The sequence below is a fragment of the Leucopleurus acutus genome (genome assembly GCF_964270905.1).
Source record: "Leucopleurus acutus genome assembly, chromosome: 11".
Taxonomy (NCBI): domain Eukaryota; kingdom Metazoa; phylum Chordata; class Mammalia; order Artiodactyla; family Delphinidae; genus Leucopleurus; species Leucopleurus acutus.
Window position 1 is genome coordinate 97381674 of NC_139152.1, and position 17469 is coordinate 97399142.

The 17469-nt window shown below is 56.7% G+C and overlaps 1 protein-coding gene across 1 annotated transcript; it reads left to right on the forward strand.

The window, feature by feature from the left end:
• Positions 1–1458: 1458 nt before the first annotated feature.
• SERHL2 (serine hydrolase like 2) lies at positions 1459–17467 on the forward strand. The gene is made up of 12 exons (XM_082849470.1): positions 1459–1528; positions 2358–2507; positions 2621–2734; positions 3115–3156; positions 3580–3599; positions 4042–4116; positions 5285–5394; positions 5760–5839; positions 11716–11750; positions 14107–14189; positions 16040–16136; positions 17064–17467. Exons 1-12 carry the CDS (start codon positions 1525–1527, stop codon positions 17181–17183), a joined length of 930 nt encoding a protein of 309 aa, XP_082705596.1. The 5' UTR covers positions 1459–1524; the 3' UTR covers positions 17184–17467.
• Positions 17468–17469: the final 2 nt, after the last annotated feature.

Sequence of the window (17469 nt, forward strand, 5' to 3'; positions counted from 1 at the left end):
AACCTCAGCTATCTGGGGCCAGTATCCCGTGTTTTCACATCCTGAGTTTCCTCAGGGCTCACCGTAGGGAGTGGCTGCAGTCTGATGGCTGCTAGATGGCAGGTGTTCTTTCCTTCCTAAGTCTGCTTAGGACTCTCCAGCTCACCACTGGCTGTGGCTGCAACTGCTGATGAACTGTGACATCCTTTGTTCACTGATATGGCGGTCAATATTCCATTGATCACTTCTGTCACCTCAGGATCTGTGACCCCCTGCATAACTTGTCAAGGAAGCCAAAGTATTTCTGGAACTCATGGACACCACTGTGCATGTAACCACCTAGAGATGGTCTCGTCAACCCCAGCTCCCAGCCTCCCCAGACCCCCACCATTCAGTAAGGTCCAAACTCCTTAGCTCCACACTCAGACCCATCCTCACCCTTATCCACATTTTCCAGCCACCAACTTTCCCTGCATTGTGACCCGCCCCCCAGCATGTCCACCAGCCCTGTCTTCAGGACCAGGGTCTCTGATCACCTCCCCCCCCCCCCCCCCCGGCACACACACACCCCAGGGAGAATTTACTGTACAGCTCTCTCTCCAGCCCTCAGCCGGCTGGATTCTGGTTCCAGTTAGGAGCTCTGCTGGACTGTGACCCCACAGGGACCACATGGATTCTCTCCTAGGCCTTCCAACTAGCAAATGGTGCTGAGTGAATAGGAAATATTTTCCCTTACTTGTCCTAGACTAGCCACTTTCAGAGACTCAAAGGATGCACACTACAGTGCCTTTATTATAGGATTTAGCACCCCAAACATCCCCTTGGGGTACTTGATCCTCTCCAGGCTCAATGTCATCGTCTATAACCCTTCCTCACCTGGGGGGTTCCTCATGTTCCCAATTTATACATTCATTCCTTCACCCATACAACAACTATTAAGGCTGGCTCATGCCAGGCAGGGTGAGGACCCCAGGACACAGTGAGAATACGGTGGACGCAGCCCCTCCTTCCAGGAGGACATTAAACCACTAAAAGAGAGTCACCCCACCTTTAGGCCTACGGTACTGGTCAGTGAGGACCCACGGGGTGCCCCGCTCGCTGGGGCAGCTCCTGGGCCTTCGCCAGCTCCTGGTCCCGCGCAGGGGCAGGGGTGGCCATGTGGACTGTCCAAGGGTCGCGGTTCCACCACCCATGTGTCAAGCAGGGCCGGCTCTGCTCCCTGCGACGCGGCCCCGGGTGTAGCCCGAGATTTTGAAGGTCGTTTGGCCACAGCCCCCGGGTTCCCCAGCCGCTCGGCTCACAGCCTGCGCCGGGCGGGCGGGGACGGCTTTCCCCGTGCGGGCGGCGGCGGGAGCTGAAGGTCAAATCCGACCACCTTCGGGATCCAGCCAGCCCGCCGGAAGTCCTGCGGGCGGGGCGGGGCGGGCGGGGCGGGGCGGGGGTCTGGCCGCTGAAGGGCGGAACCCGGAACTCTGGCGTCCTTAGGCTCCGGCGCGACTTAGCTGGATGGAGAGACGGCCGCCTTGAGACCGCGGGACGCGAGCGATGGGTGAAGGTTCCCAGTCCGGGGCCCCCGAGACCGGAGTGTGATGGGGGAGGCCACGTGGGCGCTTCCATCCGCCCACCCACTTACTTGGGACCGCGGTGGGGGGGGCTCGCCGCCCTCCTGGCGGTAGCAAGTCCTGCGTCCGCAGCCTCTGGAGCAGGCCGAGCCACACCGGCGGTGGGGGGCGCGGGGGGACGGGGGGGGCGGGGACCTGGCCTCACTTGACCTCCCAGGGTTCCGGGAGCCCCAGGTCAGAGAGGCAAATTCGCGGGCGTCTGGGGGTAGGCAGGTCTCAGGCCCGGCCGGGAGAGCCTGAAGGGCGAAAATGTTAGCCCTGGGCGACGGAGGAAGCAGCCCTGACTTGAGCAGGCCGGAGACAGCGTAGTGCCTGGTGGTCGGGACTGGGGCCTGGGGGCCTGGGGTCGTGCCGCCCGCGCTAAATCCTCGCTCCGCCCCATTCTCTCTGTGTGACCTGGAGAATGGCCTGCACCTCCCTGTGCCTCAGTTTCTGCGTTTGCGAAGGGACAGAAAAGGAAACTGAGGGTTGAGAGGTTTTACTAACTTGCTCAAGGTCACACAGCCAGCAAGTGGCAGAGCCCAGGCCTAGCTGACCCCCCAACCTATTCTAGAAAGTTCTGCTGTGAAGCCCTCCCAAGGCTTTCCTCACCCAGTGGACCCAGCTTAGCTTTCCTCATCTGGCTCTCTCCCCATAACCCCCGGGGGCAGCGCAGGCAGCTGAGCCCCCTGGGTAGTGCCAATGCTCTGGACACCTTGGGTGTGGATGAGGGGCTCCGGAAGTGCAGGCTCCATGAATGGTCGCTCTGTGTTTCAGGTCTAATCTCAGAGCTGAAGCTCGCTATGCCCTGGGGCCACATTGCTGCCAAAGCCTGGGGCTCCCATAAGAGCCCCCCAGTTCTCTGCCTTCACGGGTGGCTGGACAATGCCAACTCCTTTGACAGACTCATCCCTCTTCTCCCGAAAGGTGGGCGTGAGGCTGAATGGAAGCCAAGGGGTGAGGCAGTGGGACTGCAGGAGAATCAGGAAGGGGAGGTGGCTGACCTAGACGCCTTCCCCTACCCTTTCCCTCTGTCTCAGACTTTTATTACGTTGCCATGGATTTCGGGGGTCATGGGCTGTCATCCCATTATAGCCCAGGTTTCCCGTATGACCACCAAAACTTTGTGAGTGAGGTCCGAAGGGTCGCAGCAGGTGAGTAAGAGACAGAGCCTGTATGTTCATCTCTGTGTGTTGTGGGGGTGTGTGTGTGGGGGGGTGCTCTGGGACATGCCCTCATCCTTGGAGTTGGTTGTGGTGGCCAGGAAGCAACGCTGGCTTGGGCGTGACTTGAGGTCTGGCCCCAGTTCTGCCAGGAATTCATGGGTGACTTTGGGAAAGCTGGAGAGAGCTGGCAAGAAGAGCACACTTCTTCCTGCGAGTTCCACCCCTGCTGTGGAACTGGGACTCCTTTAAGTGGGTTTCCTGAGTGGGGCATCCCAGATGCTGGGGAGGGATTTCCAGAGCACAGCGACTGCAGGACAGAGGGTGCGGGGAGGCTGGGCCCATCCAGACCTGGCTCCGTGTGTTTTCAGCCCTGAAATGGAACCGTTTTTCCCTCCTGGGCCACAGTTTTGGTGAGTACGCTTTGGCCAAGACCTGACTGGTCTTGGGCTTTGGGGCTGTGAGGAAGGGAGGGGAGTTGGTACACAGGTATCTTTCCCTTGCACTTCTGGAACCGCAAGGAGAGATGGAGGGGGTTCATCAGACATTGACCCTTGGGCACCATGCCCTCTGGCCTCAGGTAGCTCCCCAAGGACACGTGGCCCCGTAGATAGCAGTCTCCGGATCTGACGAGGGAAACAGGGTCATGTCTGATGCAGGGACCCCGTGGCCCCAGAGAGGGAGCCTCAAGTTTGATAGTGAATGCAGAGCCCGGCCTGCTGGTGGGGGCCAGGAGCCTGGCCCCTGGCTCGGGGCTGGCTCGACCCCTGGGAAGGAGTTTTAGAAGGACTTTGAGAGCTGGGGAATATCAGCTAACTACTCTTTCGTCCCCCCAGGTGGCACTGTGGGTGGAATGGTGAGTAGCTTACAGTGACCGTCCCTGCTCGTGCTCCAGGTGGGTGGGGAGAGCAAGACGACGAAGGGGAACTTGCCTGGAGAGGGGGGTGCCTCCTCGCATCGGGAGTTCCAGGCGCGTCTTAGTGACTGTGCCAGCTTCCTTTGTAGGCCCGTGATAATCACTGTTGTGAGGGCATTCCTGATGGAGTTAAGTGTTCCAACAGTGCCCATCTCCTCCGTCACAGAGAACCCTGGAGTCTAGCCCCAGGGTCGGGAGCTTGATGCTGAATGCAGACTGGGAGTAGGGGAGAGAAGGGTGCCCTGAAGGGACAGGAGATTCTTGCTGGCCTCTTGGGCAGCACCCTTTCCCCAGCCTAAAACACCGGTGTCCCCACAGGAAAGGGAGTCCCTTTCCCTGCCTACTCTCCCCTTCATCTTTCCCCTTTTGTGTCACATTATAGTTTTCCTGTATCTTCCCTGAGATGGTGGATAAACTTGTCTTGCTGGAATCCTCGCCATTTATCCTGGAAACTAACGTAAGGACAGGGCTTTTCATGCATGCTGTCGCTGGGGAAGACCTGGGTCCGGTCCCAGGTAGTGCCCTCAGCCCTGCCTCCCTCAGTGGGGCGGGAGGAGGTGGCAGAGGGTAGACAAAGGGCCTCAGGGCCCCCCCCCCCCGAGGACAGGGTTACGCTACTTACACCCTAGGAGTGGGCAAGGAACAGGGCGTGTGGGCCTGGGTCATCCTTGGGAGCCCTGTGTGTGGCCTGGAGTCTGCAGGATGCCAGGTGGGTCACGAGGCGGCAGGGGTGAGAGAGGGTAGAAGCAGTGGGTTGAGGAAGCTCTGGGGGCGCACGGTTGGGTGCGCCCACCTGCACTTGTGCTCGGTCAAGTACCTTTGAGCTGTGCACACACTGCACAACCGCACACAGTAGACCTGAGTGTGGACCCATGGGAAAAGTGCTGACCCCTCTCGCCACCACCACCAATGACAACAACCAGAGCTAACTCTGCATCTGAGTGCTGGCTCTGCCGTTTCCCTGCTCTGTGACCCTAGGCAGGTCACTTTGCCTCTCTGGGCCTCAGTTTCCTCACCTGTAAAATGAGGAGGTTGGAGTAGAGGACTGTGGAGGTGCCCTCCAGCTCTGACAGGTGGTCATTCTGTTCCCGAGGGCTCAGCCTCACATGGGTCCTTCATCAGTTTCAGTTTTCTTGTCCATAAAATGATCACAGATTCCATAAGGGCAAGAACCATAGCTGTCTCTTTACCACCACCTGCCGAGTCCCGGCACACAGTAAGTGCTTGATAAACGTGCGTTGCATGAGCAGAGAGCTCGTAGGTTACTGTGAGGATTCACTGAGACAGCGGTGGCTGCCACTCTTGCTTCTTTACCGGTTTCACCCACTGAGTTGACACACACAGTGCCCCCAGGGGCTTCCTCCATCTTCAACCTGATCCGTCCAGCTGTCCCGGGCCTCAGGCAGGGCTGGGATGGCTGTGACCGAGGCAGTCACAGGGCTAACTGGCAGGGACTGATCCCATGCCGCCGCCCGCTGGGTCAGAATGCATCTTGGGCCAGGCGGGTGTGCAGCTGAGGGGCTCTTGAGGGTGGAGGGTGGGGCTGGGCGAGGGAGCAGGCCCCTTTGCGTGCGTGCAGCTGGGAGCCCCGCCCTGCCCACCCAGCAGAACCCATGAATCCTTAGGAACTGGAGAACATGCTGAGCTACAAGCGGAAAGCCATAGAGAACATGCTGCAGGTGGAGGCCTCCAAGAAGCCCTCCCAAGTGGTCAGCCCGGAGGAGATGCTGCAGGGGTGGGTGCCGGCGGGTGAGACCGGTAGCGTCAGAGGCCTGGGGGAGCTCTGGACCACGGAGGGAAGAGATCTCTGGGGCACGGAGGAAGCTTCCTTCTCCTACTGGCAAATCCACAGCAAGCCTGCTTCTCCCTGTGCTCACCTGGCGCTCCTTAGCCGCCCCAGCTGGGGCTTGAGCTGCGTTCTCCCCACCCCTCCTCATGCTCTCTGCCCCCCTCTCCACACACACGCACCCCCACACCGATGCGAACATCCCCATCGGTACAGGCCTGTGTCCTAGTGGGGTAGCCTTTTCCCTGCCCTCCTCTCCTTTCATCTGGCCTCCCCTGCCCCAAGGCATCCAGTGTCCTCCTTGTCTCCCCCAGGTTCCTGAAGAACAACAGTCATGTGGGAGAAGAGTGTGGGAAACTCCTCCTGCAGAGAGGAACCACACAGGTGGCCACAGGTAAGGGACTCGCTGTCCAAGGCCGTTGCTTATTGGCACTGCGCTTACTGAGGAATGATGATGGCTGGGCTTTATGGCTGCTTTCTTGGGCCCAGGCATGATACTTAGTGCTTTACAAAAAGTATCTCCTTTAGCGCTCCTACTGCCCTATTTTCATCCCGTTTAAAGCAGGGGAAACTGAGGCTCAGAAGGGCCAAGCGGCTTGTGCCAGGTCAGGCGGCTACTGCCTATCCTGGAAAGCCACGTCCTGTGGGGAGCTTGGTCAGGGGTCTTGGGACTAAATGTTGGGGTACAGCACAGCCCTGCTCTGCTGATCCTGTGTGGTGGGTGCCTGGTGTCCGAGGCTAGGCTTTGAGGACTCCCGTGGGGCAAGCGACTTTGAAGATGTTTTCCGAATGGAGAAGCGGAGGTGGGGGCACCTTGGCTTTGAAGGTGGTTTTCAGAATGGAGAAGCGGAGGTGGGGGCACCTTGGCTTCAGGGCAGCATCAGGCCTGTGTTTTCTACACTTTATCTCCCAACATATTCATTGAAGAAACCTTTTACTCGGAGTCCGCTCTGTGCCCTGCCCCTTGCGAGGCTGCAGGAGCATGGTGAACCAGAACAGACACCCGCCCTCTCCTGGTGGCCCAGTACCCGGCCAGCACAACTCCAGGGGGCGCCACCCACAAGCGCCCTTGCTGGCAGCGACTGCCCCAGGAACTCAGAGATTGTGGGCAAGCTCCTTCCCACAGTCAGACTCCCTGGTCTTCTTAGGTGACTTCAGTTTGTAAAGAACCAAACGAGGCAGGGATCAAAACCCAAAATGCCTGTGGGAGCTGAACAAGTTGTGAAATTATGCCGGCTGCTGGGAGTGGGGCCGTGAGAAGTGGTGGGGATTGTGGCACTGAGACCGTGCGCCCTGCAGGAGGGCGGCTCCCAGGGCTTATCACATGGGAACTCGGGGCTCCTGTGGCCAGAATTTCTAGCTGCTCAAAAGGAGCCAGAGGTCTGCTGTGCTGTAATATTTTTTTTGGCCGCACCACGTGGCACGCAGGATCTTAGTTCCCCAACCAGGGATCAAACTCATGCCCCCTGCTGTGGCAGCGCGGAGTCTTAACCACTGGACCGCCAGGGAAGTCCCTGCTGTGTTGTAATGTTTCTCAGAAGTTGCCAACACACCATTAGGTCAAGTGCAATATACCTAAGGAGGTTGGAGACCCGTTCTTGTCTTGGTTACCGTCTCTGAGCGTTTGTCTGGCCCTTCCTGCAAATCCATCATGGAGGAGGGAGGTCGATGGCAGAGGGCGTGGGCCCCAGCTTCCCTGATGTGCTGGTACAGATGGCGGGCCAGAGGGGCCCCCGTGCAGAAGTGGGCTAATCCAGAATTAGACGTGCACCTGGCCTGGGAAGCCGATTTGGCCAGCCCAGGGTCACATGAAACAGTGAGCAGAGGTCCGCTGAGCCACTTGTCAACGGGGTGGGCAGAGGGGGTGGGAGGGGTGGGCAGTGGGCAGGCGGCTGGATCGTTGTGTCGGGCCCAGCCCCTCCGCAGCAGTGTGGCCCTTTGAGGCCCGGGGTTAACCTAAAAGAAGACCAAGCAGCCTCCCAGACCCAAGTGGGCAGGGTGACAGCGGGGGAGCCGGCATTCCAGGACCCTCCTGAGCCCGTTCCCTCAGGCCCCAGAGCCTCCGAGAGCCCCCATTCCGTTCTGGAGCCGCACACACCTCCGTCATCCAACCCCATACCCCCCAACTCTGAATTCCTTCCCTAGGGCTGCCGTTACAAAGTCCCACAGATGGGGCAGCTTCAACAGCAGACGTTTACGTTTACTGTCTCACTGTTTCAGAGGCCAGAAGCCAAGGCCAGAGCGCTGGCAGGGCTGTGACAGGCTGTCCGTGCCTGTCTCCTGGCTTCTGGTGGCCTCAGGTGTTCCTTGGCTCATGTGTGACCCTCTCCCCACGTCTTCACAGGGTGTGAGGTGAGAGCGCTTTGGAAAAAACGGGGTAAGGGGCTCAGGATGTTCAGTAGAAGGGCCTGGGTTGGCCTTGTGGAGAAGGTGACTTCTGAACCCTGTGATGCAGATGAGCTGCCGGCAAGGGCTTGGTGCACGAGCTCCATCAGGCTTGTGGGAGAAACGAGGCCGTGAGCCAGGGCGAGGAGGGAGGCCAGCTCCTATCTTATCTGCCTCTTATCTGCGTTCCCATCACAGCCCTGGCCCAGGCCTTCGGAATGAGGTCAACGTGTTAGCGTTAGCGTGAAGGAGGGAAGGTCCAGCTCCGGGTGGGGTTAATGACCAAGGACTGTCTGTTGTCAGTATCTACCGCCTGCAGCCGGCCCACCATGGGGGTGCTCAGACCCTGTCACAGGCTGGGCTGCCCTGGGGCTGTGGGCATGATTTCTTTTGACTTGCGCAGTTTAAACACAACAATTTGGCGCGAGGGGGATTTTGAATAGGTTGTTCATATTTAGAATGGAGAGAGTTTATGTAAAAATGGAGATTTCCGGTTTCTTTTGAAAAATGGCAACACTTGGCAGCACATTCTGCCTTCTGCATAGGCAAGAACAGCTGCGCGGAGACCCTGCTGTGTGCGAGCGGGCGCTGCACCCACTCTGCCCAGCCTCTGCGGTGAGTCCGTGACCTTGGCAGGCCCCAGCAGAGGAAGCGGGTGGTGCACCCACCATCCTGATACCTCCCGGTATCCACCAACATAGAGGCTCTCCAAACTCAGAGATTTTTATGGGGGCTTTATCACATAGGCGTGAATGATGGTTAACCCAGGCTCTAGCCGCTCTCCCTTCCCCGAAGGGCCGGGCTGGAAGTTCCACGTTCCTAATCATGGCTTGATCTTTCTAGTGACCAGCCCCCATCCTGAAGCCATCAAGAACCCACCAAGGGTCACCTCATTAGAACAAAAGACACTCCTATCGCTCAGGAAATTCCAAGGGATTTAGGAGCTCTGTGTCAGAGATCAAATGTTCGGACAAAAGATGCTTTTTGCACTTTCACCACTTCAGGAAATAACAACAGTTTTTAGGAGCTCTGGCTAGGAGCCAAGGACCAGGACTAAAATATACGTTTTGTTATATCACAGTGTCACAGTCCCTAACTGTTGGCAGGGAAGTGGGGAGTCTATGATCCTGATAATATCTCCTGCATTCGAGACCATTTCATTTTTTAAAATTATTTAATTATTTGTTTAATTATTTATTTATTAATTTTTGGCTGCGTTGGGTCTTCGTTGCTGCGCACCGGCTTTCTCTAGTTGCGGCCAGCCGGGGCTACTCTTCGTTGCGGTGTGCGGGCTTCTCATTGCAGTGGCTTCTCTTGTCGTGGAGCACGGGCTCTAGGCGCACAGGCTTCAGCAGTTGTGGCACGAGGGCTCAATAGTTGTGGCTCGCAGGCTCTAGAGCACAGGCTCAGTAGTTGTGGTGCACGGGCTTAGTTGTTCCACGGCATGTCGAATCTTCCTGGACCAGGGCTCAAACCCGTGTCCCCTGCATTGGCAGGCGGATTCTTAACCACTGTGCCACCAGGGAAGCCCCTGGACTCCTTATTTAAGTGACATCTGTGCTGGCCCACTGGTCTGAGAAACACCATTCCTGCCCTCACAAAGGTCATTGTCACAGGAGAGGCAGACAGAAAAGCAGCCGGCTGCGGGAGTGCCTGGGGCCACGTCAGGATGTGTCAGGTGGAAGCAGGCTTGAAAAGAGCTGGAGGACTTGACCACAGGGAGGAGCAATTCTTAGGGCAGAGAAAACAGCACGATGGGGGTCCCCAATACCTGGGGGGTCACCCCACCCCCAAGAAAACCCCCTTTTTAAGTCTTTTCACATCCTCTCAGCACCTGAAACCCAGGCCTGGAGGAAGGAGGAGGGCAGCGAGCCTGGGGGCAGGGGCACCCAGGGGTCACCCCTGGTCCTGCACATGCAGCAGGGCCAGTCATCTGTGCAGGGAGGTCGTGGCTGGAGCTGAAGGCAGCCCAGAAGCCTCAGCCGTGGTTTGATCAGGCTGAGATGATCTAGTAGTGTGGAAACCAGAAAACCTTCCAACGACATGGTCCTTCTAAGTATTTTGAGTCACAGATGTCTAAGAACCTCTATCAACAATTAGCTGTGGGGCTTCCCTGGTAGCGCAGTGGTTAAGAATCCGCCTGCCAGTGCAGGGGACACAGGTTCGAGCCCTGGTCCGGGAAGATCCCACATGCCGCGGAGCAACTAAGCCCGTGAGCCACAGCTACTGAGCCTGTGCTCTAGAGCCCACGAGCCATAACTACTAAGCCCGTACGCCACAACTACTGGATCCCACGTGCCTGGTGCCCGTGCTCCACAATAAGAGAAGCCACTGAAACAACGAAGAGTAGCCCCCGCTCGCCGCAACTAGAGAAAGCCCGCGCACAGCAGCAAAGACCCAACGCAGCCAAAAATAAATAAATAAATAAATTTTAAAAAAGAAACAGCTGTGAGTTAAAAAGAGCCCAAACCCCTTGTTGTCCTGGAAGATATGATCTAGCAGAGGGTAAATGATAGAGTGCATTAGAAAGTGCCGGGAGGGACTTCCCTGGTGGTCCAGTGGTTAAGAATCCACCTTCCAGTGCAGGGGATGCGGGTTTGATCCCTCGTCGGGGAACTAATATCCTACATGCCACGGGGCAGCTAAGCCTGCGCCACAACTACTGAGCCAACATGCTCTGGAGCCCGTGAGTCACAACTAGAGAGAAGCCTGTGCACCACAATGAAGATCCCAGGTGCAGCAGCTGAGACCCGATGCAGCCAAATAATAAATACTAAAGAAAGAAAGAAAGTGCTGGGAGTTACGGAGAGAAATAAATCAGCGGGGGATGGAGGGGCTCTGGTAAGATGTTTGTGGGTGTAAAGGGGAGGTCCAGGAGGCCTGGCTGGGATGGTGGCATTTGAGCAAAGGTGTGTAGGGAGGAGGGCGCAGCCTTGCTTCTCCTGGCCGGTGCGTTCTCCTGGGGTGACCCACGTCACTGTATCATCTCCCTTTCTCACTCCCTGCGCTGCTCACATCAGGCAGCCTCCAGGGTCTGAGATTCTGTGACCTCCCTGAGACCCTGCAGCCCTTTTTTTTGTTTATTTTTCGTATTTATTTATGCATGCATGCTGCGCCGGCTCTTAGTTGCGGCTCGTGGGAGTTTCGTTGTGGCACACGGGCTTCTTAGTTGCCGTATGTGGACTCTTAGTTGCGGTACATGGACTCTTAGTTGCAGCATGCAGACTTTTAGTTGTGGCAGGCATGCGGGATCTAGTTCTCCGACCAGGGATCGAACCCGGGCCCCTTGCATTGGGAGCACGGAGTCTTATCCACTGAACCACCAGGGAAGTCCCCTGGCAGCCCTTCCTTGAGGAGACATTGCCCAGGCGGGAACTGCTGGGTGTCCATCCTCATTAGGTGAGGCCAAGTTGCCCCCACTGGGACCGTGGCAGAGAACCCAGCTGGAGCTGGGACGACCCAGGCCTCTCAACCCCTCCAGCCTTTCTTTTTTGGCTCGATTTCTCTCCAACAAGTGAGGATGCGATCCTTAGCTCTTAGGCACTTCCTGGTGCTTAAAGATCCGAGTGAACATTTTAAGGTTCTCAGAGATGAGACTACGATGCCGGGTGGGTAATTGTCCCACCACCATCATTCTGTGCTGCCCTCTGGGATGGCCGGGGAGGCACCTGCATGGACGTTCCTGTCCGTGGCAGGGTAGCTGTGGGCAAGCTCTGCTCTGGCTGAACCCCAAGAGGATGTTGGGGGTGGTCTCTGCAGGTCCAGGCTGAAGAAATGAGCCCTGGCTGCACGGGCCCAGGGTCCCAGGGGAGCCGAGCTGAGTTCCCCCCGACCCCCGCACCCTGACAGGCGGCGCTGAGGCCATGTCTCCATGCTTCCTTCCAGGTCTGTTTCTGAACAGAGATCGGAGGATCACTAGGGTGAGTGCTGCTGTCTTCCCACCCTTCACAGTGTGCCTGTCAGCTTCTTTCTTTTTTTATGGTAGTAAAATATACATAGTATGATATTTACGCTATATGTAAATTCTGTGCCCAGTAATCCCAGTCCTAGATATGTGCCCGGCAACAGTGTGTGCTGTGCGCTCCATTCCTGGCAGCTTTATTCATCATAGCCCCAAAGGAGGAATCACCCAAATGTCCATCAACAATAGAATGCATAAACTGTTATACATTCATACAATGGAACACCACACAGGAATGAAAAAAGCACAGTTACAGAGTAAAAGAAGCCCAAACCAAAGAAGAACACGATGATTCTATGTATATGAAGTTCAAAAAGTGGCAAAATTGAGCTAGGGGGGTGCCCTTGGAGAAAACCCCCGAAGGGAGCCTGCTGGGTGCTGAGGGGTTCCAGGCCTTCATCCGGGTCATGGCTGCACGGCCGCATCCGTATGTCAAAGGCCATAATGGGCTGACACCCAGGTCTGTGGACTTTGCTGAAAGTTATACTTGAATTACAAAAGAAAAATACAGATCTGAGGATGTAAGTGGACTAGGAAAAGGAGGTCAAAGGAGAGATGGAGAGGAAGAGAAAAAAGAAGCCAGAGGGACTTCCCTGGTGGTGCAGTGGTTAAGAATCCACCTGCCAATGCAGGGGACACGGGTTTGAGCCCTGGTCCGGGAAGATCCCACATGCCACGGAGCAACTAAGTCCGTGCACCACAACTACTGAGCCTGCCCTCTAGAGCCCGCGAGCCACAACTACTGAGCCCGCGTGCCACAACAGCTGAAGCCTGCGCGCCTAGAGCCCATGCTCCGCAGCAAGAGAAGCCACTGCAATGAGAAGCCCGCACACCTCAATGAAGAGTAGCCCCCGCTCGCCGCAACTAGAGAAAGCCCGCGCGCAGCAACGAAGACCCAGTGCAGCCAAAACATAAATAAATTAATTAAAAAAACGAGGCTGAGAAGCTGGGGTAGGAGGGGGTGAGGGGCAGTTCACGCCTGAGCTGAGTCCTGGCACCACCTCCTGTTAGCTGTTGACTGTGACATAGGGACTTAGCGTTTCTGATCCTTCGGGGAGGAGATAATGTGTGACGTGTCTGGGTCCTCAGTAAATGCTCATGCATTGGGCCTCGTGGTTGATAGGGGAGCCTCTGCTTCTGGAAAAGCCCCTGAGGTCACTGTGGCCCGAGGAGCAGGAGGTGGCTGGGAGGGGTTAGTGCAGAACGACGACAGTAAGTGGCTGACCAGGCAGCTGTGTGCCTGTGTCTTCACAGGAGTCGTAGCTTCATCGTGATGCTGTAGCACAACGCGACAGTCAGTCCGTATGGGAGCTCTCTTGAATTAACCCACTCAGTACACGCTCACTGAGCCCCGCCTCAGTCGCGCCGTGTGCCGAGAGCTGTGAACACAGAGAAAATCCTGAGAGCTTCTGCCCTCAGAGGCTTCTTGGCCTAGAGCGGCACAGTCCAATAGAAGTATAATGTGAGCTCGTGTTAATGTCACGTCTTCTAGTGGCCGTATGAACAGTGAAAACAGGTGAAATCAACTTTAATAGTATTTTCTAACTCAGTGTATCCAAGGTGTTACCACTTCAGCATGTAATCAACATAAAAAATTATTGAGATATTTGACATATTGTTTTCTTATACTAAGTCTTCGAAATCCAGTGTGCAGTTTACACCTACAGTGTGTCTCAGGCTGGACTAGCCCCATTTCAAGCTCTCAGTAGCCACAGATGGCGGATGGTTACCGTGTGGACAGTATAGACCTAGACCTCTTAAACGGTCGTAAGACGGGGAGGTCAGGGCTGTGATGGAGGCCAGCAGTGGCTGCGGGGACACCAAGGTGCACTCTTTCTGCACTGTGGCCTAAGCAGGTTTCTTTCTCATGGAAACAGTCGGTGGAGGTAAGTGGGCTGTGCTTGCCGAGAGTCCAGAGCCCAGGCTGGCTGGGCAGCGTTACAGGGCAGCCCGTGGACCAGGAAAGGAGGTGTGGAGGGGCCACGCCTCAGTCCCAAACCTAAGCCCAGAAGTAGCCCAGGTCACTTGTCTGCATTTAGTTGCATGGCCACACCTGGCTGAGGGGAGTCTGGGACATGTCTAGCTGGGCAACCATGAGCCCAGGAAGAGGGAGAACAGATTTGGAGGTGGAGGGGGGAAGTCTCTGGCCTGAGGGAGTTAAAGCCCTCTGTTGAGGCAGTGATACGGTTGGGCAGTGGGCTTGGTCCTGGTTAGGTGGCCGAAGGGGCCCCCACTGTTCCCAAGGGAGACCGGTTTCTGCCCCCGGCAATGCCAGAGCCTTGTGGTGAGAATTCACTGGGGTTTTGTCTCTACAGCCAGAGTATTACTTCAATTTCATCAGCAGGGAGCTGTTTGTGCATTCCATCAGGAAGCTGCAGGCCCGCGTCCTGTTCATCAAGTAAGTCTGAACCAAGCGCCCCAGACAGATGTGAGTGCCAGGAATCTCCAGGTCTCCTGGTGTGAGACCTCTCCGCCATCTTTCTTGGGCAGCCCCTCGGCCGCTGGTGTGTGGAAGGCAGGCAAGGCAGTGGGAGGGCTTGGGCAGCTGGGGATGGGAAAGGACTGCACCGCACTTTTCAGCAGGTGTCTGTATCTGTGGGGGGCACGCCCAGGTAAGGCAGAGAGACTGGCAGACGCTGGAGTCTGGCCCTTGCCCTCCCCAGTCCTCCAGCCACCCCGGGCCCCTGACATCCCCAGGCCTACACTGCTCCTGTCTGCTGTCCTCCCTTCCCCCACCTGCTAGCCAGAAGCCATCCACTGCCTCTGGGTGCCACAGCACAGTGAACATCCTTTGGTGTGGCTTAGGTGCCACCACCCACTCCACTGCAGCCATCCTGGACTGGCAGGAACTGTGACTTCCAGGGACACATCTGCCGAGCACAGGGGTTTAGAAGGCATGGACTCGATAGGGGCAGCTCTAGACCACAGTGAGATACACTGCACACCCCTAGGATGGCCAGACTCTAAAAGTGAGATAACAAGTGTTGGTGAGGATGCGGAGAAACTAGAACCCTTGCATGCTGCTGTAGGATTGTAAACTTTTTTTTTTTTTTAAATGGCTGCATTGGGTCTTCGTTGCTGCGCATGGGCTTCCTGTAGTTGCGGCGAGCGGGGGCTACTCTTCGTGGCGGTGCGCGGGCTTCTCATTGTGGTGGCTTCTCTTGTTGCAGAGCACGGGCTCTAGGCACGCGGGCTTCAGTAGTTGCAGCGCGTGGGCTCTAGGGCATGCGGGCTTCAGTAGTTGTGGCGCACGGGCTTAGTTGCTCCACGGCATGTGGGATCTTCCCGGACCAGGGCTCAAACCCATGTCCCCTGCATTGGCAGGCGGATTCTTAACCACTGTGCCACCAGGGAAGCCCCTGGTATTGTAAAATGGTGCAGCCGCTTTGGAAAAGTCTGGCAGTTTCTCAAGCCATTAAATTACCATGACCCAGCAGTTCCACTCCCAGGTGTGTTTCCAGCATCTATGCACACAACAGCTTGTACTGATGGCACACAGCAGCATCTTTCCTAATCGAATGAATAGTGTTGGAGGCAACCCATATGTCCATCAGTGGACAGATGAGCAAAACATGCTCCATCCGTACAACGGACTATTGTTCAGTGACAAGCGGAATGAAGCACCGATACACACTGTGACGTGGACGGACCTTGACAACATTAGGCTAATTGAAAGGAGCCAGGCACAGGAGTCCAGGGAGCGTATGATTCCATCCACATGCAAGTCCAGATAGGGAAACATACAGAGACAAGGCCGAGCAGTGGTTGTGTAAGACCGGGAGCTCTATGTGGAAACTGTAGGTGCGGGATTTTTGTTGTTGTTGAGGTGATTAATTATGTTCTAAAATGGACAGTGGTGATGCTTGCACAACTCTGAATATACCAAAATCCATGGAACTGTACACTTTAAATGGGTGAAATTATCTCCATAAAGCTGCTAAAAGAGAAAGAGAACGCACGGACTCTGAGCCCGTTCAGATCCCAGCTCCGCCATTCAGTGGCTGTGACCATGGCCAGGTCCCCTGAGATAAACCTGAATTGCTTCACTTGGGCAGGCCTCAGTGAGCTGTGAGTGCCTGCGGGGACTGAATAACTCAATCCTGAATTAAACCTGGGCTCCAAGGGACCCAGCTGTGGGAAGATTGGAGGGACGCCCAGGCTGGTCTCAGTCTCAGAGCCTGGAGCCCAGGGCTGGGGGAGAGCATGCAAGGAGGTGGTCCCAGATGAACCTTTCTTCTCGTTTCCCAGAGCAACCCAAGGGTTTTACGACCTGAGGAGAGAGAATGATGCCAACACGGAGCTCGTGCTATTCGTGACTAGCTCACTGAGATCCACCCTGAAAGAGGTGGGTACGTAGGGCTCAGGGCAGCTGGGCTGCAGGAGGGGCTGCCAGGCGGCCCCGGGCTCCAGCTCACCCATCTCTTTTCTTGCACTGGGACCTCTGGTCTGGCCCTAGGTCTAACAGGTGATCCCCAGGAGCTACCAGGCCTCACTCCCTGCTGCGGTCCCTGGAGACCTGGGGGGTCTCATAAATCAGCACAGAAAGCAGACTTCTCATTGGCAGAATCTCCTGGCTTTATTGTCCTCACATATTCCCTGCGCCACACCCAACTCAGCACTGCCACGATTTCCTAGGGTCCCACATGGGAACAGATGACCAGTCTCATCAGTGGGTGCTGGCCTCCCAGTTGGAGGGCTGGGACGTGTGCTGTGACTTTGCCCTTTGCCTGGGTTCCTGGGAGCACCTGGCATTTTATGACCATCATCCACCATAAACACCTGACCCTGGGGCCTGTGCAGACGACTGGGTGTCACTAGAGGGAAGCCCGTGTGGCTGGCTGGCCAACTGCAGTGCCTTCCTGCCTTGTCGGCCTTTCTCCCGAGCAAGGGCGAGTTTGAAAGGCTGATGGTCTATTCCTTTTGCAAGTGGACCTTATAACATGCTCAGAACCAGCAGCAGCCCCGACTACCAGCCCCCATCCCAGCCTAGCTCTACAATTTCAGCTCAGAATGGCCTAGAACCCCAGGGTTTGGGCTCTTCCCTCCCAGACAGGCCTTTCTCACTGGTTTTGAGCCAGGCCCTGACACCCCCCAGGGGGTGCTGTGACTGACTGGGGCCCGCGAGGCCACGGGTCAGGCACTGCCAAGGCTCCTGTGGTGGACGCTTGGAACCACTGGGAGGCAGCAGGCCGTGGGAAAGCCCCAGTGCGCCAGAGGGGCCCGCAGAGCCCTCCACTGGGTCACCTCACCACGTGTCCCCTCCCTTCCCCAGAGGTTCCAGTACGAGCAAGTCCCCGGCAACCACTACGTCCACATGAACCAACCCCAGCACATGGCTGGTATCATCAGCTCCTTTTTACAGAGCAAGGAGAGGATCCCAGCCCACCTGTAGCCCTGGGCCAGGGGCTACAGACGCCTGCTCAGCCCGACTCCCAGCTCCCAAGCCCAGGCCAGGCGTGGTGGGGACAGGGCCCCCTGGTCCTGAAGACCAGCGTGGCCGGAAGAGAATCCTGTGGCAGAGCTGGGGGGGGGAGGACACAAGATTCTGATGCTAACATCTGTGATTTCAAGGGGGAGACGGTGTCTGGGTGTGGGAGTTACCTGTTTTGTGACTGGGTAGCAGGCAGAGGGAGGGGCTGGGATAGGCCCACCGGCCTTTTGTAGCCTTCTCTTGCCGC